At 40.1% G+C, this 27,016-nt stretch overlaps 1 protein-coding gene across 5 annotated transcripts in view; it reads right to left on the bottom strand.

Annotated features, from left to right (window-relative positions):
* Positions 1-413: 413 nt before the first annotated feature.
* The window catches only part of LOC139151151 (protein PERCC1-like), a 39,178-nt gene continuing 12,575 nt past the window's right edge, over positions 414-27,016 (bottom strand). For 2 of the 5 annotated variants that reach the window (XM_070723717.1, XM_070723718.1), the window contains exon 2: positions 414-3,866. In XM_070723717.1, the coding sequence (XP_070579818.1) occupies positions 2,684-3,484 (801 nt within the window). In that variant the 5' untranslated portion in view covers positions 3,485-3,866 and the 3' untranslated portion in view covers positions 414-2,683. Of the gene's footprint in view, positions 3,867-11,263; positions 11,469-12,003; positions 12,146-24,998; positions 25,185-27,016 lie in introns of those variants that run through there. The other 3 variants (XM_070723720.1, XM_070723719.1, XR_011556351.1) reach the window with 3 other exon arrangements.

The raw sequence follows: 27,016 nt of genomic DNA, 5'->3' as shown, positions 1-27,016 counted from the left end.
AGAAATTTTGCAAAATCGAACCGAAATGCAATATGTTGATACTGTAGTGCCTGGTATGGTAACCTCTCACCTTGGTGAAGAGTTTTGACCCGGCCCCCTGGATGACGTCAGTGCCACAACTCGACCAAACTAAGTGGGAATATTTGAAACAAAATGGTATGTTTTCGGCGTTGCTTATGACACGTGTCGTATAAGAATCTCATTGATTGTGGCATAAGATTTGACTAAAACGAAAAAGACGATATAAAGAGACTTCAGGACAAGGCACGTTTTTGGAAATATCTGTTTCAAAAAATGACGTAATCTGGTCTAGGACAGTTTCAGTGGAGAGAAGACACAATTGAATCCCTTGATACTTTCATTTAACATACAACATGCTATCGAAGAAATGAACACAGGGAGAACTCTTGAAATACCTTGAAGCAATATTTATTGTCAGCTAAGACATGAAAGTGAAGAAATATACAAGGGACTTCTGTGTATTGCTGTTATGGTTCATGAGTTAAAATCTCAATTCTCGTCAAATGACACGTCAACCTAAGACCTTCCATTATTTCCAAATGTATGGTCGTCTCAAATATAAATACCATAAGTTCTGCTTTTATACAAAACAACTAATTACACGGTAACACAACTAATTAAAATCCATGTCTATCTTTCGACCAATTCAACTATTATAAAATTGTGTATTGAGGAACATTACTTCTATAACCTTTCACCCCTGAAGCAAAATGTGTAGTTCCAACTAAACCATTGAGAACAATAAAACCAAACCAGTCATTGGAAATGTAGAGGTTGAGTCAGTAATTTCTTCTTTCCCAAGTTTTCTCTTAAAACGCAATCACGATTCCTCATTACGGTATGCTATTGTACGTTGCAGCGAGTGCGAAGAGTGTTACCCGCTTACCAAAAACACAGAGCGCTCGCCAACAAACACCACCAAAGTTCCGTCACTTTTCGTGACAGAATCATAGTGCTTGTATATTGCTTTGGTTTTCGGGTGAAACGGAACCCAGGTTTGTCCCTTTCCCACTGGTAGAAATCACACCAAAATAAATGCAAAAAAATCTGAAAAAGTAAGGACATTTTTTTCTTGATTGACATATTTTGTGGTTGGCAGTACTAGAACAAGTAAAACTTTTCAATTACTCAAGCTCAATGCACTTAATTGAACATTCAAAACTGATCAAGTACAAACAACAATCAAAAAGGCGAGAGTTTTATAAACTTGATTGCTTGCATAATTGTGTTGAGCTCATGCATAATATTAGAATTGAAGCTGTTGTGCATTTGGCATGTCTAACACTGACATCATACATTGTAAGCATAGCATGGACGGCCAAAAAAAAGACGGGAAACTTTTGGTAACAGCGAAGCCTTGAGCAGATTATTTGTCGCAACTACAACTGCATCAAAAGAGAAAAAACGGTAAGTGTCCGATCATCGTCCCCGAAAACTTGTGACAAAATATCTTAAATAAGAGGTATGTTATCTATAGTGCCTTACACAGAGTTAAACAGCAAAATAGCAAAGGATATCACAATATTTCGTATCTCACTCCTTCCTATTGAAGTTCCATGTCCCAAATCTTTGAATGTGTCTCTTGAAATTACACTATTATCAACACAATGCATAGTTGGACGTAGCTTGAGAAATCGTTCACCTCCCAGAGAGATTACACGTAGGGCCACGTCGGACCATCGTCGTGGGTTTTGATTTGGACGTGTTAAGAGCATACGAACAGTGTTGTCTGCGATATATCAGTGAAATTCTCTCAGTGAAAATTCAGGTACGTTGATTGTTATCGAGATACCAGCTCAAAGGCCACACTAGCTTGGGACTTCGGGTCTCTGCTACCTGGTGCCGACGTGCCCTCACATGTCACATGAAAAGTATAAAAAATCTACCATATTGAGATTTTTGTGCCATATATCTATACACCGCAATTAAAAGTAGAAATGGCTGCATTTCGAATTATTTTTCTTAAAACAGCCCGAGAAAAGACGTGCATTCCCGTCTAACGTTTCTTTCGGACACAATCTTGTCCGGAAAATACAGGCAGGCCACTGTACATAATCGCCAGTATCTGTCCAGTTTATGATGTGGCCAAGACTTTGTGAGCAACTATTACATGTAACTGTTTTTCGAAAAGTGCGCTTTGAAACTCGAACCAACTAATGCCTTTTAACGACAACGTTTTCTTATCTCAAGTTCACTGTATAAAAGTATCACACGTAATCAAAAGAAGTAATAGTCTTAAAATTGTACTTCACGACAAAAGAATATCGTTAAACGTATCCTTTCCGGATAGCAAACACGGTCATCGTTGCGGTTTAGTGTTCTGAACAGGACGCATCTTCGAAACGTAAAATTGCAAGTAGCGCCCGTTCCAGTTTTGTGTGTTTAAAGTCAACAAGGAAAAGAGGCAGATAAAGTTTATGTATAAATATAGGCGGCCTGCAATGTTTTCTTTTCAAACACTAACTATTAGTGGAAGTTAACGGTGCTCAAGTTGTGTGTCGTTTGCCACCACACTCGTGTCCTAGCACCTGCCTTGTGATACAGTGTACTGAAACAGCCTTGATGTTTTCGCCATCGTAGACGTCAAACACTCGTGATATTTGTTGGTGCTCATTTCTGCTCTGGCCTCTTCTCAAGAAAGGGGAGCTGCCGATTAGCGTCGTCAAACGTGGTTCTCGTGAACGGACTCGACCGAGGCCACGCTGATTTCTTGGTCGCTTGACGACAAGTCTCCGCTACCACTGAAGTCGTCATCGTCGTATATTGCTATGAGGTCGCTGAAGTCTGGCGTCGAGGACGGGTGCATGATACCATTCTTTTTAGCCGGCGAGTTCGGCTCTTTGAAGAAACTCTTCGGTAGATTTCGATTCTGCCAGGGGATCACCTTGTCGTGTTTCTTAAGATCTAGTTTAAGTCTCTTGATTTTCTTGTGGTGGTACGAGTTCATTGTCTTTCTTTCAGCCAGATGTTTGCCGATGGCAAATTCGAAGAGTTCGTTGAATGGCCCTAGACTTTTGCCCTTGCCCTTGTGGTTTTCGTGATTGGAGTTTACAACTACAGTTCGTTTCTTGTTTTTATCGGAGCCGGACTGCCTGGGACGAAGTTCGTCAAGTGTTGGGTCGCCGTTTTGCGCAATTTTCAGTAGATCGGCGTAGTACAGCTCCCGGCCTGATTTCCCCATGGAAAACCTGTCTTCGTATATATTACACGAGTCTTCGCTGTCGGCCTTGCGGCCGAAGTATTTCTGTATGTCGCCGTTCACCATTTCCGCGAACGACAGCAGCTGTTGCGTGACGTTGGGTCCGATGTCCGCTGTCGTCGTCTCTTCCTCGTACTCAGACTCGTAGTCGTCCATTTCGTCAATATCGCTTTCATCGTCACAGCTGCCTTGGTCCCACATATCTTCCTGTTCGTGCATCTTCGGCAGCGTGAACCCCCGCTTACTCGTTAGGCACTCCGTCATGGCTGATGTATGTGTTTTGGGACTCAGCCCGAGTTCATAACTTCGTAATACACAAACACGAACGGGCAGTCTCCCGGCTTAGCGGCTCTCAGACTGGTAGAGAACTCCCTAGCTGCGTACAGACTGGCACAGGTAGGTCGCTGCTAGGCTCGGAGGTGAAAACCGTGGACTTGTCAGCCAGTTTACGGTCGATAAGAGACTGCTACATGTATCAGTTGACACCAGACTTAACGTAGGACTCGAAATTAAACAGTCAGTCGGCAATTTATCACCGTCGGCCCCGTTGATTCTGATTGGCTGTCAGACGTTGTCCTCAACATTCATAATAAAGGCAGACCGGACCTCTACCAATCAGCTGATGACCTTAACACTTTAGTCGATCCTATAAATGATAAAATATTGGTATAATTAGAAAGATATTTTTGGAGGATGGACAAGAGTATCGGCGTATTAAAATTCCCGATAAGAACTAGAAACTGTGACCCGTTTTATGCATACAACGAAGAGACTACGTGCTGTTCTCACGATATAGAGCTGCACGCCCCCAGCACGAGTGTCCCCTGTAGCTGTTGATATCGGTGCAGCTTGCAATAGCACACAAAGCTATCAGCCACATTATCTTTACTCACTTCTGCTCGGTCACAATTTTCTACAAACCCCTGTCATTCTTCTATATCATTTTAATGTTTTCCAACCAATCACATGGGCTCTTGCCTATTACCTCGATACATGCAGCAACAAACGAACGAATAGGAAAGTTATTTTATTCCATGTATTGTACTAGATGTTTGTCGCATACCATTTTGGATGACGTTCTTTTCTGTACACTGGCATACTCGAACATGCAGTGGTTCGTCAACTTTATGATCGCAATAGGCTAATATTAATGAGCATCTTTTTTTCAGGCAGGCTTATTTGCATATTTCTGTGGCGGAACAAGTCAATGAATCATGAAATCAACAAGAGAAAACAAAGGACTGCCTTTACTTTGTTAAAGGGTCAGATTCTGAAATACTTAAAATTAACAGTAACAGAACTGTAAGCCACGTTAGATTGTGAAATACATGATATTAACTTTGACAGAACAGTTGACAGAAGTATAAATAACGGGCACGTTTAGACATTTGTGAGCCTGCTAAATCGTTTTTCAATTTTTCTGCGCATTAGGTTAAGGGGGCATGGTTTGAACATGGGGAAAGGTAGAAAACTCCAATGGTTCATAGAGAAGAATGATGAATGGACAAGGTGACAATTTACTTGGCGGAAACAGTTCGGTAAAAACTGCCGTGCGAAGAAAGGACACAACCCGCTTATTAGATGGAAATTGTGTAAACAAACATAGCCATATTGGTCTATTGCTTGACCTAACAGTACTATGAGATTATAAATAGCACAGTACACGGCGTATGAAATAATATAATCTTGTTATCTGATATTCCTAGCCCTGACAATAGCATCCGTCAAATAATTTGTAAAAATCCATGCAGTAACTTCTTGTCGGATTTTTGAGTCTGATGATAGATAAGACTAGACCATAAAGTGGTTCTGATATGTGAACTTGACGTATCCCACGTTTTACGTGAATATTCGTTTCGCTCCGCTATATTCCAGGTCCGCTGTCCTCATCCTTGGAAAAGTCGTCGTAATGTAAGAGACAAGGACAAATAACACAACGCGCTTTTTAAACACAGATACACAAGATATCAAGGCAGCCATGGACAGCATAGTACATGTAAGCACGTGCACATATTCAAAACATCAACACATGCGTATGTCAGTGCGAATCAACAATGCACACTAACACATGCACGCTTGCCTACAGAAACACTTTAAAAGTTAAGGCCATTGCCATCAACTGTGAACAAATTTTGATATCGGCACTCTACTCCTACCAAACCAAAAGAGAACTAGACAAACATTCCCATCTTATAATTGAATTATGCCTTCCAATTCCGGCTAAGAAGCTATCCGGATACGAACATTGTAAAGAATAAAAAAAAACAATCACTAGGTTTTCATGTTGGTGCCAACTGAGGTGGTACCAGTACATATACAGGGGCAATATTGACCTGACTTACTAGCCTCATTTCGTGATGTCTCTCAGACATAGAGTTTTATCACTGCACGCCATATGAAACAAGATGATTTGTTTTGCAGGTACGATGCAAACAATATGCTCCCATTTTCGTAAAGTTAATCATTGAAGAAATGACAGCGAAAACACATTTCCTACTTTTGTATTCGCTATCAGAAATTACAAATTCCGTGTAAAAAAACGACTTTCCGGTAAACCCGACCAATCCGATCTGAAAACTACGGAGAAAGACATCTTCCAGGCACAAAACTTAGCAATTTTGCTTGGATAGTAGTATGAAAAATAAGAAAAAATAAGAATTCCAAACCAATACATACCCTCTTGCAAGAAGCAGTGTTATTGGAAACAATAAATTATTTCTTCTTCATTTTTGGGTGTAATGTATATATTTGCACGTTTTTATGTTAACGTTGGTCCGGCAAGAGAGCATCATACCACCAACATTCCAAATAATTATTCAGACAATATATATTAACGTTTCTAGTTTCAAAATACTGGGCATCACCACGTGACAACAACGCACAAATGCAATAAAAAGGTCTCACGACATACTGCATACACAATACTGCTATGTAGTGAGCTGTTTTGAATCTCGACTGAATTAAAAGTGGCATGTAGATTAATGAAATCGGTGTACCAGAATCTTTTGTTCAGTGGCAGTATCATGTCATAGTTTCCATACGAATACAACAAATGCAGTGATCTATCTACCGAGACACATCAGACAGCATCTATAAGCTGCCTAAAAGTTTGTCCACGGGAGACATAGCCATAAAGCAGACTCAATAATTCACTGTATACCAGTCTTTTAAAATCCACAAAGGACATTAGTTTTTAAGTCATTTCGATGTACCCATGTTTGCCAAACTAGAGAGTTTATTGTTGAACCGGAGACAGCAAAAACCTTTGCTGTATCAATCTGGGAAGAGAAAGACCATAATTAATCGTTGGTACAACGCTGATTATCGCAGACACAGGAAACAGTCTCATAGCCTGTACATTTTTCAGGGATAAATATATTTCCAAATGGACAATTGCAAATATTAGGCGCAATTTGCGAAACATACATACATGAAATACAACATGGCTCATCAGAAATTGATTAGTAACACATCCGGGCAGCTCTCAGTCGATGAGTTTTCATACCAAGGGAAGATTTTGGTTGGCTTAGTAATCTTTCTTCCACTATGTTTCTGTAAATTATTTTAACAATATGACAAATATTCCATTCGCTTCACAGTCATAGTGGCATCCACATAATCTTGTTACCCTTTACTGTTGGATTGCTCCTTCGCTACATAGCTGTATTGCATTTCATATATGAACATACACCTCTGTCTGTGAGCAAAAGATCTGCCCCAAGAACTGTGTATACATGTATGTGCAAACGTTATTGAAGAACGCGGTGAAGTGAACGTTGAGGGCGACATCGCATTTGACTAGTACATCGTGCGAGAGTTGCTATGCACCGCACTGAAGACGTACTCATTCAGAAAATTGAACGTTACAAGTGAAATATTTGGTTGTTGCTCAAGTTTTGAGCTGGAAAATAAAATTGCTGTTATAATGTTTAAAAATCAGTTGAACTGCCAATTTAAAACAAAGCGAAAAGCCTTCAGTGCGCCAAGATTTTGAAAATAAAAACAACTGATAGTTACAATTGTTACTAGGTGGCGCTCTTCAAAAAACCACCTGTTGATTGTGCATGTTTGCACAGCTCCGACTGCCAGCTGACGTCATCACACGGAGATAGTTAACACATCTATTTAATGAAATCAAGCAATACACAGTGAATGAAGCATCATTTCGATTAAGAGTAGGAAGCCATAATGTCTGATAATTGCCAGACATTTTTATCCAACCAGGAGGGGAAACCACGCGGGCCATGAGAAGCGGCGTCACGCTGCGAATGAACGTGTGAATGGTCGCACTTGGGCAGACGTGTCTGAAAGTCAGTGAACAATCAAAATTCTCTCATCGCGTCCCACCGCAAATATGCCGCGTGCGTTATCTTGTCCGCTACATAAACTGCTATGTTTGCAATCAACAGTGGTACTGCCTCTAATGAACTTGTAGAAGGGGGCTTGTAGCAGATATCCAATCAGTAAGTCTCGCCAGTTACATCATGCAAGATGTGGTCAAGTGTTTGCCAAATAGGACGCAGCAAGTATCTGCCTTGTTTGATATGGTCCTGTGATAACACTGAACACATGTCCCTACGATGATACTATCAACAGATTTCCCACAAAAGCAATTACTCCATGACTTTTAAACAGGGAGATTAATTACAACATGTACTTGTATCTCTCGGTCTTGATAGCATTTTGCCCCGAGCTCACGGTATTTGGTTGACTGTTTTGGGAAGTTTTATGACTTTAAACTGAAGTCTGAGAATTGTTTTTGACATGATTAATTTTGAAGGTCTCTGTAATAGCGGTTTATGCGGTCTATGAATGGGAAGTCGCCATAAGTTTAATCTTTTCACTTCTGTCAAATTTTGGTATATACTTATTTTTAAAGTATGGAAAAAAGTTTGATCATTACAGAAAGGAAAGGACCAACGCCTTCAGGATGTGTTGCACATACATCTGACCGGAATGGACTCTAAAAAGATATATTTATTCGGACGACTGTATGGTCAGTTGTCAAGGTTTGTTGTGCATGACTTCTGGACAAACCCTGAGGGGGGCAAAATTATCAGACTTGGCAACCTTGGCATGTTAATTACAAAGGGTAGCAGGCTAGAGATACAGTATCGGATATATACTGGCTTATCGCTCGTCCACCAGGTACCAAGGAGCGCCGAATAGCGATAATGCGGCACGGGGAACGCAAGTCACTCACGTCGACGGAAGGACAGTGGCGTGTGTGAAGAGGTTCTGGGGCGGCTTTTGAATATATATATATATATATATATATATATATATATATATATATATATATATATATATATATATATATATATATATATATATATATATATATATATATATATATGATCGGCGTTCGTCATGGGGTGGGTACGGCATACAATGTTAAATGAGAAGTGATGTGAGCCGCTTAAAGTTTCAAACGTACATGCTGAACTGGGAAACCTTTACATATGACTTCTGGAAAAAAATTGAAGTACAGATTTCTCTGAGGAGTTCGCGTTTAAATAAACGAATACTAGCCCAATGTTTGCTTTAGCCTGCATTTGCTCACAACTCGCACCACCATGTCCACATCTATGACCAGACAGCCACAGAGGCAGATGTAATTTTTGTATAGATACTTCGATACGCGTTACAGCGCTTGAGGGCATGGCCTTACGGTTTACTGGGTAATAGCAATTCTCATAAATTCGATATAAGGTGCTTTGGACTATAAATAGGTTGATTTTGACTTGGACACGTATCAGACCCTTTAGCACTTTTGAAGACCACCGGCCTTGTTATATTCGAAAACATGATTTCTGTGCATTTTCTACAACGTCATCAACCTTGTATTAACAATTTTAGCATAGATCATAATACATTTGAATACTGACACGCTTTCTAAGGTAGATGATTTGTCAAAGCATTGCATGTGTTTTGTCTCTCCGCCTGTCAGCTATGTTCAACATATATGTTCTGGTTTGATATCATCTGGTAGACAACATTGTAATCGCTCAGAATACTTGTCTAATGGCTGACTAAGCGACCATGTACAAATAACACAACGTCACCTATGCATAGCAACTCGTCAGATAAACATCAAATGCAAACGTGGTTATTAGAGATATTCCATAGACAATGGAGCGGAAAACCGCTCCATTTACGGAAAGTATGACAGGGAATGTCTGAATCCAACACAGAAAGAAAGTAATAAAACATCAGTGGAGTGTTTTTGAAATTTACAAAAAGCGACCGACTTCAACTACAAGTTTTGAGTACAAAGGTGATTTACGGCGGGCTGAAGAAGTTTGTGGAAAGGTTGACGTGTTAAAAGGGACACATCTAGTTCCATTTGTGTGAATAACTCCATAACAACGGCTGAGCATGACTAACACGGAGCACCATAATTTGTAGTCTGCAAAGCCCTACTATCTGCCTTTTCCATCTAGTGTTTGGCACAGTGTCAAAGTGCTACACATATTTTTCCGCGGAACATTTTTGTAAGTCGAATGCATGATTCACCAGTGTTTTTAATCCGAGCACATTTTTCGAACTTGCAGGGTGATGTGTTGTCTTTCGACCACTACGATGAACCTTGCTCCATGCTGTCGTAATGATCCGCGGGTACTCCACGGAACGCGACTTTCAAAACCTTGTTTCGCTGGTATTTTTGACAGTTTTTTCTCGTTACGGGCAAAGGGCACGTACCTGTGATAATTTTGAATCGTAGAGTGAACTTTATCAGACACCGATTGGGGTACATACCTTTTTGTTGATAAAACTACCCTTGTAGAACAGCAAGGAGAAGACCTTTCTAACCAAAAGGTGCACCGAACTACACCTACAAGTCGACGCCCCTTTTACATGATCCATACAGAAATAGCTAAATTTTTAGAGTACTTACATAAACACAGACATATTGTAACTAAATTTCAATGAAGTGCAATATGTATGTTTGTCGATTTCAGAATGTAACGCCCGGGGTCGACGACTCAGCGGCCGAAACGGTCGTCAGGAGTGAGCCTACTGAGATTAAAGAACGAGGTTGATATTTTAGCCTAAACGCGAAGATTCTCTGGTATTTCTGCCTCAAGCCCTCTAGCGCTGAATGACATGGTGAAGGGCTTGTATGTTTGTAAGCCCTCAGGTTCTTGTAGACTGGAATAATATCTGCTACCTTCGCAATGATAAGGAATAACAGTTACTTGAAACTGCAGGGCATACGTAGATACTTTTCACCAACAGTGTATGAATTGTTACTTGAACATAGACAAATGAATGATGCTACATTTAATCGGACTGAAACACCTGCCTATACACGATAGAAGTGTAATGTTGTTGTAGCCAGTATCAGGACGAAAATCAATAATGTGAAAAGATTATATTCAACAGGGTATCGTGTTGAATTATTTCTGCTGTGGGTCGTCCCCTTCGGCGGCCATTTTGGATCCGAATGTCGCGTCATTTTCTATGCCAATAAAAAGCAAAGTCCACAGTTTGACCACGAGTATATTTGTTTCGGATCCTTCAACATACATTTTGATGCAGAGAGCAATCCATCGTCTGATATAGTACGCGCCCACTTCTTCACATAATATTAAACCATGCTGATTTTGACAATCTCTTTTTCGGGGGGGGGGGGGAATTGTTAAATTGTTGAAAACACTCTAGTTAAAGCCAAGATCTGTTTATTTTTAAATCGCACTGGATAAGTATTTCAGTAAATTATTTTGGTCTTCTAGTCAAACCTTCCATACAAGAATTGCAAGCCGAAGAGCAAAATCAGGATAAAAATTCGAGGTCCAAAATTTGGTAGCTGGTGATATAACAAATATTTGCCCAGTAACCATGCTTAATCCACAAAGCGGAGTCCAACTTTTCAATAAAACCAGACTGAACCACTATGTCACACACAAAAAAATCTTAAATGAATAAACGGTAACCGTCGTGAACATCTATTGGCCCTAACGTTCTCTCGTTGTGAAGATTAGTAACGAGAGAAATAAAGTACATATTGAAACCATTTGTAAGGAATCTTAGGAGTCCTACCTGAGAGTTGTTGTGTACTTGCCTTGCGCAGTCTCTGACAACAACCGAGACACAACCACTGAAAATATATATTCAGAATCAATCTCCGACATTTCTGGCGAATTCTAGTGAGCTCTCCCTCGCAAACTATTTAAAGTACTTGTGTTCTTCAACTTCTTAAAGACTTAAGAGTCTTAACACCAGGTCTCCTTGACTCGGGATCTAAATTTACCTTCGGAATTAACCGACATAATTGACGGGCTAGGGAAAATTTTGCTATGTAGCTATTTAGTGTCAGAGGCTAATCCACTCGCTTATCACCCTTTACTCCTATTAAACACCACATTACACACCGTGTTAGCATTTTGAATGCAACTGAGCGTGAATTTTTCTTCTTTGGATTCAGCATTGTGAATGCATTTTAGATAACGAAAATATTTAGGTTGTACATAGAACCATCAAGCCAATATGCACACAGATATGTCATGGTCAAAACAGCGATGGTGAAATTTAAAACGCTTCCATTTCTTCGAAATACGCTAGAGTGATTTTACTGCGGCCTTGCTCATATTTTCATTTGATTGATTCATATTATTTGAAATTACATTGGTGAGATATCTTTTTCACCGTCGATGAAGCAGATTATAACCGAAAAGGTAGGAATTGTCATAAGCTTCTCCATCCACGCTGATGTAACGAGAAGTGTAAAAGATCTGAGATACGGTGTCCAATACATCAGAATATGACAGTGGTACACGTACCTATACATGCGCCGCGGCTTACCAAGATGTCTGCTCTACTGACTATCGTGTAAACTCAGCATAAGCCTGTGCGTCCTACTGTCGAAATAACGTCGAGGGGAAACAGTGAATCTGGTCGGGAGTCCAGGAGAAAATGAAACGCATGTAATTTGGTTCCAGTCTGACGCAAGGCAGAACTGAGGCTCTTATTAGTACACCCAATCAGACAATGAAATGGAATTGAACAACTGTTCAAATCTCTTTTTTCTGCAGATGTGTGTCGGTGCAATTTAACGACAAACAATGCATGCGTAACAAAATAAACAATTTCCCTTTCAGAGTGAAAGCTCAGGGAAAAAAGTAGCTAAATATTTGCCCGTAAAAGGGTCTCTGCCTGTACATGTCGCATGCTTACTCAATGTGTTGGTTTCAAATTAAGATTACGGACTAATCCTTCTCAAAGCGTCTTCACTAATATCAACACATTTGAGAGCCCCACCATGCAGTCAATGGATGTTTGACATTCTGTCAACGTCGCTGTGAACTTGAAGTATCATGACCTATGACCGTATGAGATGACCATTAAGTATTTGTATTGGTTAGAAACTCAGAGCTCTCGTGATTCGTATCTCGTGCTATCTTCAAGTCACCGACTCAACACCATGAGAGAGAGAGAGAGAGAGAGAGAGAGAGAGAGAGAGAGAGAGAGAGAGAGAGAGAGAGAGAGAGAGAGAGAGGGTGTTGATCTGAGGCGGGGACAGTGGGGAGGGAGGAAGGGAGGGTGAAAGAGTGTGCCCTTATGTCGGAGACAGTGTGTATACCCTTCGAACATTGCACTATACCTGTAAATTACTATATACTTGACAGGACAAAAAGCAGTGCATGATTAATAGATGAGATATCTCTGCATACGACATCTCCCATTGATGGAGAAGTCTCTAAAGGTGAATGAGAAACTACAGAAGTCGCATTTTGTTCGTTGACTTGCTTGTCACTCAGCCAGGAGTATCTTTCCTGTTCCTCTGCCATTCACGTCCACTGATGGAGGGCGGATTGCAGGATAGAGAAAACCTCATACGAAAACAAACAGTCATTTCCATCATTGTGAAAGTTGAAATAAATCTTAAGCTTGCACATTCAAGCAAACATTCAACCACATGCTTATCCGTTTTTAGGATTTGTAATGCATTAGTTACCAAGGTAACATAGTCATAAGTTATCTAATTCACAAATTAATCAAAGCGAGTCCCCATTACGAACTTTTACCAATGATGTGGCGTTTGGTTGCTATGACTACCCAGTGATTTTAGACTTCATTCTCTGGCTTGGGTATGAATGAAATCGCGTTTACAGAGTGTGAACGGAAGACTATACGTAAATATATGTTTTAGAGCACAATTTTATGTGTTCAAAATTACACTCAAGTGCACTAATATTCGCCCCCTTCATTACCGGCGCTTTCCCGCCTCATGCGGCTCATATATGATTCACTTTTGCCGAATTTACTTCAAGTATGTATTCTGATTTGTGAATATAATATCGGAAGTAGCCTAATAATGAGCTTCATTGAAATGATGGACCAAATTGCAATCGCTTTAACAAAACATTTGTAGCGTTCGTTTTGGCGGGAAAATCTGGGGGAAGGCAATGATACCAGGTCTGTGTTCTTTTCTGTTAGATCAACAGTACTTGATAAGAGTAAACTGGCTCCGGTTTCACGTTAAACGTCGCCGGGATCATTGTTCCACGGTTGCGGTAGACGCTCGCGCTAACATCGTGGATTGTTTCCGTGATGCTTATTGATAATGTTACCGATACTGCAACCGTGTTTTATTTGTGGTGGTAGTGGTGGTGGTAGTAATGGAGGATTGAATTCGCAATTAAAACAATCCAAATGGGCACTTTGTTGGACAGTAAAGTTCGGTATACGTATTTCACATGAGGTGTATGAGTGCACCATTGTCATCATTGTACTTTAAGTACTTGCAGAAAATCATTGCTACCAGAGAATGGACCCAAATTGGAACAAACACTGTAGCGTCGATACAGGAGATAATCATGAGACATACTCGTAAAATTGTTGAGTGGATGACGGCCAGAAATATTTGGTAGCTTAACTGTGCTCGGCAACTTTGGCGCGCCTCTGAGTATAATAGTGCCATAATTGCAACTGAAGATAATAATCGCGGGATATACAAGAAAATTAACCTTTCATGCAACGCCCCCATCGGTTTATTTTAATATCAACAAAAAACCTTTAAACGTTTTAGAAATTAATATATATGTTGTCATCACCTGGTCCAACTGTAATGCATGAGAGAGGTTGCTGGGGAGGGACGTCGACACCAAATAGGTAAAATGATAAAAACTTATTGTCGTGCATCTGGTGAGACGGAGACGATCCGAACTTACAATTACGAGGATGGTGGGTAGGATGTTCCTCATTGAAGTTTTTTTCAGACAGACTAAACTAACGTACTTTGTTGGGGACAAGGGAATGAAAACTTCTCTTCATAGCAACGGATGTATGGTCACGCCAGTAAATCATATCTCGAGAATCTCGGGTTCCAATTTTTTTTCTCATTCGGCAAGCCGTGTCAGGATTAAGCCAGGATTGGAATGATAAATTGTAAAAACTTAATAACAATTAAAGGTTACATCTGATAGCTTGTCGCTACAATGAGAAGGTATCAGTGTGTTTTACAGTTTGCGCCGACTGAAGATTTTTATCGTCTCAACTTTAGTCACCTGCACGTAACTGCCCCTTTGCCTGAAAATGGCGCCCTTTCTCTGTTTATACCATATCTGCTTCAGTTTTAAAGTTTATTTGATCTCTGACACCTAGTGGCGGAGGAAACTAAGTATGGCTAGAGTTTTAGTCCCATTGCTCATACCACGGAGGTAGCACACAGACTTCTATGATATAGTGCTAAAATACACTGACTGGAGTTCCGCTGGCATCCTCAACTTTACCAAACATCCATTCCTTCCGTTCATAAATTAATACTAGTCTTCTCCTTATATTTATCAACATTTACCCGCCGCTGCCTGAAGCTTCATTTTACTCCCTTTCTCTTCCGAATAGTCAATACTCCTTGCTATGAGTTGCCATACGTGTCGTTCTCGGTCTATCATTGTGTCGTTCCACTTACACGTACTTGTAGTCTTAGTCTTTGTCTGTGTGTCTCTCGTTGTCTCTTTCTCTGTCTCTCTGTGTGTCTCTGACTGTCTGTCGCTGTCTGTCTGTCTGTCTGTCTCTGTCTCTGTCTGTCTGTCTGTCTGTCTGTCCCTGTCTCTCTCCCTCTCCCTCTCTCTCTCTCTCTCTCTCTCTCTCTCTCTCTCTCTCTCTCTCTCTCTCTCTCTCTCCCTCTCTCCTCTCTCTCTCTCCTCTCTCTCTCTCTCTCTCTCTCCTCTCTCTCTCTCTCTCTCTCCTCTCTCTCTCTCTTCTCTCTCTCTCTCCTCTCTCTCTCCCCCCCCAAGGATCAATCTTATTCATGTAAATGTGGACATTACAAAGTCATTAACAGACAGAAAGAGATGACCTTGATCTTAATCGCCTATGGTCGTTCGAGATGCGTGATAGCGTTCAATATATTACACTGTATACAACTTTTTCAAGATGATAGTGTTTCGGCAGTGACAGGTCCATACAAAAGCTCTTGGATACACAGAAGTTGAAGTCCAAAGTCATAGCCACCCTAAAGCAAGGACGTGTCAGTTTTAAGACTCATGGCGACCACCTCTTTAGGGCATGATAATGTCTTTGGGCGTGAAGTGCTCCACACACAGTCTTGGCACAATGATATTACAAAGTTTGACACATGAACAGCCTGCCTCTTCGGTAAAGTCATTGTTAGTTATCCATAAGCAATTACCGATGTCGGGCTTTATTGGCGGCGCTAGTGGTGTGGCGTCAATCTCTGATGACTTTGAGAGTGTATTTGAACTACTGTCAAGTGCAGCAAAACACTGGGTCTCGTGCAAGCACGGTATGTCAACATACATTTCTCGTTCGAGTGGTTCACATCGCACAGCGGGGACAGAGCAACCAAGCTTGAAAAACGAAAGGTGGAAAGAGTAACGATCACGTGGTCGAGATTGTTTCTGAACCTATCTTCGAAAACCGGCATGTATTATCTTGTTCTGTATATAGTTTGGCCAAACAGTGTACTTACATCGCTTGTATTCATTGCTTGTTTTTTAAACAGCATTGTGGACGCTATGGACAATAAATCAATAGTTTATTCCCTAATCTTCACACAATATTGGCCTTGACTGTAGATTCAACAAGATTAAATTGACTTAAACTGTTTTCATACGCTTCTTGCATTTTTATATTGACTTTGGTAAACTTAAATGGTGTCGTTGGCAGGCCCTGTCGAGCTCCATTTGTACCACTGCCGATGGATGTAAAAAAGAGACCCAAGCGAGTGGAAAGACGCACTGTGTTTGTACGATGTCTACTCACAATGAAGAAATGCACGGGGGTGTGTGTATGACTTGTGGAATTCAATGAATGACCACTTAGAGATGGCCAAAAAATCCTTACGGGAGTTAGACTCAGATTTTATGCTTCCAGCAGGTTGAACATTATGTGTTTAAAGTAAACAGTGTTCTCACCACGCAATATACTAAATGCACAGATGTGTATCTGGTCAAGTTAAGGGCAATGTCTTGCGGCCCTCGAACTTCGTCACAGATAATTTTCTATCATTTTGCTTTTATTATTTTATTTTATTAAACATAGTACTTGACGATGGTAGCCAGGTAAGCTTCAGTAAAGATGCTTATCTTCCCCAGGACGCTAAAATTACTTTCTTGCTGAGAATATTGGATGTAAATAAAAGGTGTTTTACACACAGCCTGTTTGCAAAGTAACAAGAACTTTTGAATTTTAACATGTTATTCTACTGACTTTAGTGTGATAAGATTAATTAAACCGACGGTTACAGGAGACGTTAAAATCATCCGACCAGACAGGACACGACTGTATCGATCAAAGTTACGATAAATTGATTAATCGGTTTATCGGTTAAACGACAACTGACGAGGTTTCCGATCTCGAAATAATTCATTTCTGTTGAGTCAGTTGCTGTCTGTGGGTGGGCCATATGACCATAACTGGTCCTATCTGACTTTATGCCTCTGGCTATCTACAATGTTCATTTGAAGTAGAAGTCTGACACACGGTTAAGAAGTATGAACCTTGACCGAGCCTTGCATCAAAGCCAGAGGAGACAGCTGTTGTCCACGCGACACGAGTCCTCCGATTCAAACCGTCACAAGAATACTGCATCTCAAACTCCTCGTCAATTTCAACCAAAGCCGAAATCAAACACTATTCTTTTCCTGCGTGTACAAGTTCATATGATTCGATGTAAGTTAAAGCCCTAACTCTACCATCCGGGTTTTCCCTACATATGGTAGGTCAGATCATCGTCCCTCTGTGGGTGGAGGGACGGTGGTCAGATTAAACAACGATGATCGTAAAAGTGTATTAAACTACAAGGGTTGAGGTGTTAAGATAGTGGGTGGAGTGACTATACCCAAACTCGCTACACTGTTTGATTCCGCGATAACTAATCACAGCGCGCTCTCAGTAACATGAATATGTAAATTTGGAATACGGCAATGCATGATAAAACTGTTAGATGGACAGGCCAACCCTCTGTCAAGATATAATTGTGTAGTCCTAAAAATGGGGAAAAATCAATTTTAAACGTAGGCGTTAGCTGTGCGTTTGATCATACTGGGATGTATCTAAAAATAAACCCAATATCATTTCAGAATGTGTAATTGATATGAAAAAACACAATCCGGAAAAGGTCAGGTAATTTTATCAGTTTGTAACGCCTACCTTTGCTATCAGAAGACACACGACAACACGATTTTAGGTTGCAGTCGTCCACCTGCTTTTTCAATGACACGTCTACAGGTGTTTATTTGAATGCAACGACACAACAACTTCGGTCTAACAGTACCACTGAGTGAGTTAGAGAATTCTTATAAGTCCTTCAAACTAATTGAAACCTACTCAATTTACTTGTCAACTTATTTTTTTAGATTCGTATTTTAACACACCGTTTCCGTCAATTTCCACAAAGGGAGGGGGCGTAGAAATAGTCCCCGGGGAGGGGACGGGAGATGTCGGTTACAAGAGATTGGAGGATGGATATACGGTAATCGTAGGGTTGCAAGGCGTTGATTTACGAGACAATCATTTGGGACATTTTTTTCGCATGACATTTCGACCTGTTTTAAGATTATTGCTGTTTTCTGATCATGACGAGGTTACTTGTTGACACCAGGGGTATGATTCATAGCCGCTCGACCTCAACAAAGCGGTTGCTTGCTGTTTGCTTACCAGTCATGATTTATACAAAACATGGCCAGTGGTGGCCGCCACTTAGGCATTCTCGGGGGCACTCCATGTCACCACTAAAAATACTCGTAATTTGTTACTGAAACATTACGCCAGACTGCAAGTACGAGTAAGCCCGGCCTGGTTGCCCTCCATTCGCCTTCCAATGGTAATACCAACCACAGCTGTCGACGAAATGTACGCAGTTTTCGCAGTATTATACGACAAATGTTAATACTAAGCCAATGAAAGCAAACTCTGCTATCAATTCTCGTCAAAAATTAAAGCTCTCTCAGTCTTTCAGCCACGAGGTCGATTTGAAAGTACTTCATTGTTCTAACAGAAAAGTTAGGCCTCGCCTGAGAGCAATTGGAATGCAACGGCTAATATTACAAATAAAAAACACAGAAACATTAATCTGTACACACATAGTAGAATGAGCCTCGGGGACAGATATTCAGAGTCGAAACTTTTACAATACCCTTTTGGTCTACCACTTGTGGGGGCTCATTTTGAAGCTCATAGAGTAAGTAAGGTTTTCAACGACTTATTTTTGTGAAAATCGAAAATTTATGTTTTCCTCATAGAGTTAACATGGTGGTTGGCGGCCATTTTAAATTTCAAGTGTTTGGAAATATTGAGTAATTTGTGTCTCTGCTACCAAATTTTGTGTGGGGACTCCTAACTTTTAATCTTGGTTTTGAAAGGGTATTGTTTAAAATACCACAGTTTATATTTTTTTTCAATTTTGAGGCGCGAGCGTCCATGCAGTGAAAGTTTGGCCAGCCGACTGACTGGACCACATTAAATTTTGTTTGTATTGGGTCAAATCTTAATCACTTGAAAGTTATTATCCACTGACCGAATCAAAGTAGTTATACAACACATAAACGGTTTGGTCAGGAAATGATCAAAGGAAGCGCCACGGTTTACAAGACTTCGACAGGTGCCTAACAGTATAGTGCATGATAAAACCTTAATAAAAAGTTTATGATGAACAAAGGGTTTTTTATCCCACTGTGAATGGACCATTTGACGCTCCTGAATGAATTAAACGAAATGTATTTCCGACTTAAATAAATCTCTCAAAATTTCAAATATACCGTAATTTTCAAGTTCTCTTCAACTTGTAGTGAAGCATAGCATGCGCAGCCAATATTCATCCGACTTGCATTTCAAATCACGTGATCCCGGACGATTAATTGCGATGGGGATACAGGCACTTATTTCTTTCTATGTAAATTACGTCATTACAAAGTTCCCAAAGATTCAGAGATTATTCTGTTCAAATCATAAAAACGTCTTTTACGTTTTTTGCTTTCCACCGAAAAACTTTTTGATTTTTAAAAAGTCTTATTCAAAGCGAACATCCAAATCGAACGTATGGTTGGGCTGGCTTAAACCGATGTTTGTCGTTTACAGAGTAACGACGGACTCTGCAGACATGTACAGCGAGTGCAAAATTTCATTTATTAATCAACGACTAGCACTGTAACTGCATGGTACAGCGCCTCACCCAAATGACTGGGAAGTCCCTCAGAGTAGGAAGTCAAAAATATAAAAATATCACGTATTCTGAAATTCATGGTCAAATCAACAACTATATTGATGAATGACGCGCGTTGCATACAGTTTCAGAATTACTGTCTCTATTGTTGTAGAACGCGCCTCGGAGACAGAAATCCGGGCTTTCAAATTTTCAAAATTCTCTTCTAATTCACCACTTGTATAGGGGCTCATTTTAAAGCTCTTGAGGAAAGGAAACTTTTTTACTCAAAAATCGAAAATTTTATTTTCCTCCCATAGAGTTAACACAGGTCTGGCGGCCATTTTGAATTCCAAATATCACGAAATCTCGTCTCACTAGTACCAAATTTTGCAAGATGACCCCTGATTTTTATTATTGCTTTGGTAAGCGAATGGTTGAAAGTTTCATTGTGGAAAGTTTGAGCAGAAGTTTAAGTCTTTCACTTCCGAGACGCATATTACCTTAACCTCCAAAACAGAACGAAGCCCAGGCATAGTTAACGGCACGTTTATTTTTTTGTACATCAGCAAGGGCAAAATCGCTATAACAATTGAGAACCAACTTGCATCTCTCACTATACACACTTGCCCTTCCAAGTGACTTTATTGAACAACCAGGAAAGTGCTATAATGTCGTTTGCGACATTTCTTTGGTTCAGCAACTGTTTCTTGTACACCACAAGAACGTACTTTGTCAAAAAAAAGTTGTTGGGAACAGCTTTCTGGATTCAAAATTCAATTAGAGTTCTCCTCTAGTCATAGATGTGCTTCCCAGCAGAAGAGAACGGCGATTCGGGTTGTTGAAAAACGCACAGACCTTCAAAACGATGAATTATAAGCGCAACTTAGATATAAAAAGGAATGACTTAGATATAAAAAGGAATGTAGTATGCAACAAATTGATACCGAATTCTCGCTCATCCTCGATAATTCACAAATTAACATCGATATGAAATCCATGTCAAAGATGTAGACATTTTTACACCAGTTTTCATGGTGAATACGACGTCGCTTCATAAATTTGTATCAAAAACCCAAGGAGTTTTTGTGGATTAAACAAATCAGGGTCACGATATTTGTAAGCTGCAAATTTCGATCTAGGATTGTGGTTGCGCCGATAGACCAGCCATAGAAACATTCGGTCCAAGAGGAGAGACAAAAAAAATTAGATCGAAGAAAAACCTACCATTTTTAAGCTCGGGCGTTTTTGTTCCGTCACCAATCATATCACTGTGTCTGTGTGTGTGTTTCGTTCAAACCTCTTTCCAACCCTCTTCTTTTACTGAAGAGACATGTCACATAACAGAACACTGTGCTGTTACACAGACGCATATTCAATCACCTCTGTCATATATCATTACTGTAACTCTATAACAGTCGTGTCAAGCATTGCTAGTTATTTACCGCTTTTGAAGTTTACAAGTGATTACATTCTGTATGTGTTAAAAAGCTGATACGAGCAAAGCTGACGTAACCTTAGGTCTTCTAAGTGAGATAATTTACAGTTACTGCTACAACCAAAGCCTTGCAAGTTTTCAAAAACAAATAGTAGTGCACCTGGTCTTCAACCGCTGACTAGAGACACCAAGGCGCCATTTTCACTTTTTTGTGGACTTTAAGTACCTCGCAGAATGGCCGTCTTGTTTCGTGCCATTGCATGCGATCGGGTACACATAAAACTTAAGACCAGTAAAATGGCGCCAGCTCATGCCCGCGCTCTGGAAACATCCAACTTCAGTGAGGAGGCGTGACCAATCAATTCTCTCGAGTCGGCATAACGTTGCTGCTAAGTTAAGCGGTAGGATAAAACTATTTTGACACGGTAGCTTGACAGTAGGAGTTTTTTAATTATCTCTAGTACACTCCTGACAGTCTGTATATCGCAACAGTAAGCAATTGCGTCAGATGATGGATCTGGACGCCAAGACGACAGCTCTGACAAGTCATGTCGATCAAACTATGGACGCAGACCACCTAACATTTGCAGGAGTTGGAAGAGATTGTGTCGCTTTGGTTTTCCCATGTAAAGTTTTTGAAAATATCTACAAGACTAATTTTCGAAATGACGACTTTGAAGTTTCTTACAATAAAGTTTCTTACAACAGAGTTTCTTACTACAATGTTTCGAGACTTCCTGTAGGATGGAGTTGACAATGTCTTTACTTCGTTGATTTTATAGTATGGTAAAATCACATTGAGCCCTACTATAGAAAGTTTAACAGACAGTTCTTTTACGGTAATTAAGCCGAGCGATGAACTACATACTGCATAAATGCGTTCAAAATTGCACAAAGAAGGCGAAACATAACAGGTTATACAAAGTCAAGATAAAAGTTAGTGGCGTATTATGCAGAGCTAAAACATTGGGTGCCATGGGCTGGTGGTGTCACATCGTACCATTACAAACATTATACTGTATACCTAGTTAATATGTAAAACTTTTTACATATTATACTTCCCCAAGGTTAATCATAGATATATCTAATTGAACATCACTGTATCACTTTGTCGATTGCGTGTATACGGTAGCTAAGGCTAAACTACCACACCCATTGTTTATCGTGAGCGATGTGGAATGCCATGAAAAACGAATGAACTTTAAGGTATTACGCGCCATAAAATTGAAAGATTTAAATTTTTTTTCAAACTTTTCTCTAGGAAATTTTAAAGCATTCCTATTCGAAATAAATAAAAAATAAAAAAACAAAGGTCACCGTGCAAAATGTGGTGCTAGAGGAAGAATTCACCCAACATTTCTCCACTACATCGTTGCTATTTTGATTTTGTTTAATGCCGGAAAGCGGGGACACCTTTAATAACCCTAACGTTCGAAGGGACTAGAATTGCCAATGGGGTTTGGTAAGCGAGAAAGTGAGGTGTCGCCACTGAAAATAAAACAATGTCAAACATTTCTGAAGTGCAGTTACCAGACATCTAGCTTTCGCCATCCGACCACTGACAATAGACTTCAGACTTTTTGTATAGCCTACCTATATACCAAGCCTACCTGCCCACCTACATACATACATACGTACTATTTTCGTATCAACCAAACGATCTATTAGGCAACAGTTAAAATGTTTGTTTGGGCCTGTATTTGTGTATATGTGGACATAAAGTAAATTATTGGATTTAAGAGCAATAATATTTGTTGTCCTGTTGTACAAAATTCCATGGTCATCTTCTAGGGTAAAGGAGAACCCAAACTTGAAGCAGTCGCCTACAAAATTAAGATGTGTAATGATATCATTATAGTGAGGTTCGATTCTAATAAATCGGTTAACAAATTTATTTTCTTATAATTGCCGAAATGTCTGACATTTAAGAAAAATTCTCAGAATGATGTTGCGATTGCTGACTTTCGGCCTTCCCCGCAGGCATTCAACAAAGCTGTTTATGAAACAAGGTGTCCACATGCAGCTTCTTAGTGGGCGAACGTGGCCTTTCTGGCCTAAGGGGTTCCCAGGTGTCGGCGGTGTTCCAATTGTCAACCAAATTTTAATTGCGTCAGAAATATTTCGGAATGGCACAATTTTACACGTATGAACGCCCTGTTTACAAATTGGTTAATCTGTGTTCCTGTCTGAGGTAGTATGCCCCCCGAAAGTGAAAGACTTAAACTTTTGCTCAAACTTTCCTTGATGAATCTTTCAACAATTCTCTTTCAAAATCAATAGTAAAAATCGGGGGTTGGGGGTTATTGTGCAAATTTTGGTACCAGAGAAAGAAGTAACCAAAGATTTACCAATATTTAAAATTCAAAATGACCGCCATCCCTATGTTAACTCTATGGAGAAAAAACAAAATTTTCTTATTTCGAAAAACTAAGCCGGTGAAAAGTTTTCTTACACCAAGAGCTTTAAAATTAACCCCCACAAGTGGTATATCAGAAAAGAATTGTAAAAGTTTGAGAGTCCGAATATCTGTCCCCGAAGCGCGTTCTACCTTAACTAACAAGTGTGAGAGTTAAGTCGAAATTGTGCGTTGAATATTCTAAAAGCTTCTGTGAACGTTCACAGTTTGTGCGACTCGCACCAGCGTGTGTACTCATCATTTGCATCTGATCTCTGCTGACAGGTGGACGACTCGTGTGCGCGCGCGCCAAAAATGATAGACAGAAACTCACGAAAAACATGATTAATATAGGAAACAGGTGCACTCGGACCCTTAGCTTTTTCTATATTTAATCCCTGGGATTTCAAGTCTTGTCGAATTTACCATAGTGAATTGGAAGGGGGGCTTAATTCGATTTGTTTGGATCGGGAAAAGATTGACATCATTGACCACACTGTGGAGGGAGTGTAGTTTGACTACTGCGTAGACTTTGTTCAGCTTGTCATACAAGAAACTGCTGGAAAAAAAACTCACCGTTTGACATGACGTCAACTCAAATGAAAAAAGAATCATCATAGACGTCCCATTTATTGTTGAAAAAGTAAGTGTTATTGCTCAACTGGGTCATCAGATATTTAATGACTGGCCTTGTTTGTGGAGGGAAATCTGAGTTGATGTACTGATCGGCGAAATATTTTCATTTCACACTAAAACCCGGCAATGTGACCAGTTTATCTGGATGTCCTTCGCCATCATTGACATTGGAAGTAGGTCTGCACTGATAACCTAACAAGAGAGCCAGCACATTCGGCGAAAGGGTCAGTGAATTTAGCCCCTTTTGTCGCAACGGCTTAGATGTGCAATTGAACTTTGGATGGTCTTTCAAAAGCTCACACCTTCAAATCGATATGCGATCATGGCTACTTGAGTGATTTAATACGGTACAGGTGCAGTTGTGTTGCTCCTAAATAAAGGTCCGTTGTACACAAAGAAAAAATTCTGACAATCCTCTTCTTGCATTTTCTCAATATTTTCGCATATTTTTCCAGCTATCGAGCTCTCCCCGTGCCCGCTTAGCGAAGTTCGATATACGGGCAGTATACTCCATCGACATTTTTCGTTATCATTGGAGGAAGGGGTGATCCCTGCCACAAAGGATGACAGATGCACCGATCATGCTCCAACGAGCTGATAATATCATAAATGAAGACCCTAAGGGATTAACATTGGTATTTCCAAACACATGATCAAAGCTATTCACTGATACTGAGTTCGCATGGAATCAAGCACGTACCTTATTTAGAGAGTCAAATACGCATCTTTGGTAAAACCAGCACACGGTGAGCCCCCTGCAGTTTTGTGCCGCAGCGGAGGAAAGAGATTCAACGCTGGAATTTGCGCCACTTATGCGGCGTGCAGAACGCGCCAGCGCTGCGACTCGTCTGTCTGGGACTCTCTAGGTTTTAATAACGTTATAATTGAGTCTAATTGCGGAAACGATGATGTCTTTTATACTTTGTCCTTCAACAAATAGACTCGAAGTAAGGATATCGTGAGATTCCTAATGACCGGGCTGTCAGAAATCAGAGGCGGGATAAATCACAGACGGCACAGGACTTGCTGTAGAATAGGCTGTTATTATATGACCGAGCAAACGGACGTAAATCATAGACTTCCAGTACAATTTAAAAACTAAAAAAGGCTATAAAAGTTTTATTTCGTGCAATTATGAGGTTTGCGTAAATCATTTCGCATGAATTAGTTTGTGCTAGGTAATGTTTTCTCAATATTGGAGACATTAAGCTTTGACGAGCTGTCACTGATACGGTTGACGGTTAAACTTTAAGTCAAACAAATCTATTTGTCGTCCTCCATAAATCTAAATTATGTATTATCATATGCAATACCCAGCAAAAGGAGTTTCTATAAATTAGACGGGAAGAAGTGCCTATTATTTCAAGCATCTGAAATCTTTTGTTACTTGGAATCGCCAAGTTTTAAAAATTGCTTAACCGGGAAAGCAGTAACTCGAGGAACGTTTATCGGAGTAAGGGGACTGTAAGTGTTCCCAGGGATCAAATTGGAAATAAAATTCCCAAAAAAATAGAATTATGCAGTGAGTTAGATGCTGCAATCAAACTGTACGTTCCATATGGCGACTTTTCTTTATATGTAATACTTTGACCTACAGTCGTACGTGATTGCCTGACTGCATGTTTGAGGGTTTATACGGTGGCCATATGGACATTTTAAAATGAAAATATATACATAGCTCCGTTTATAAAAACACTTTCATCATTTCAATCAGCTTTTAGCCAGATTGCACGATGTTGTTATTGTGTACCAAACCCACGGTTAGACAGTTAAAATTGAGTCGCCCGCATGCATCACAGTTAACTGTGAAATTTTGGAGCGTAGTTGCGGTTTTGGCAGAAAATAATTCATTAAGAATTAGCAAACTACTGAAGGAATAACATGCTGTGCAAAAACTCCGTATCTTAATGGAAATGCATTACGCGCTGAGTTGCTAAGGGCGACTGATTGGATTTGGTGGTGCATCTTCGGGAGAATCTAAAGTTCTTCCTTTTATCTAACCAAAGTCGAACTTAGAAGCATGCTAAAGAGATGTAAATACGGATAAATAACTCCTGCAAAGGATACATCCCCTTGTTGAACAAAAAAGTCTCAGTGGTGTCGTAGATTATATAATTGTGCTGTGAGCGGTTTTTCAAATGAAATAAATTACATATTATGTGTTTTGGTAGTCGTAAATTATGTCCAAAATAGATTACTTCTGAATTCGCTGCAGAGTCGACTGTTGATCACCATTTTCTTGTCACAACTGAATTACCATAACTCAAATGAAATAGGGCTGGGGGCAGAGGGCAAACCGTTAGAATTCCAAAAAAGTCATTAAAATATGACTTATACTCTCAGAGTCTGAAAGCAATGCCTTGTGATCCGCATTGCATTCTGATCCTGGTCGTCGGTCGCTACGGCAAGGGAAACTTGTTGTGCAGTATTTGCAGCCAATTTCCCCTAGTTTTATCGATATCACTTCTTCCATCGCCATAGTTTTAATTTGATTCTGCCGATTTGGCGCAATTAAGACTACATACGGGAACAGAGGTGGAGCAAGAGATTACCGAACTTTGTTAACAAGGTCGTCATCTTCTGACGACATTCTGTTCATATTTATTCTTATTAACAGCGGTTTGTTTCACCATGCTAAATGAAACTCACCAGCTCATTTACTACCAGAATGCTCCGTTCTAGTGATTGAGGGTGCAAGACAAGAGAAGGAAGGATTGC

This window comes from Ptychodera flava, chromosome 15 (assembly GCF_041260155.1).
Source record: "Ptychodera flava strain L36383 chromosome 15, AS_Pfla_20210202, whole genome shotgun sequence".
In the NCBI taxonomy this organism is placed as follows: domain Eukaryota; kingdom Metazoa; phylum Hemichordata; class Enteropneusta; family Ptychoderidae; genus Ptychodera; species Ptychodera flava.
This window is presented reverse-complemented; position numbering and strand designations above follow the sequence as displayed.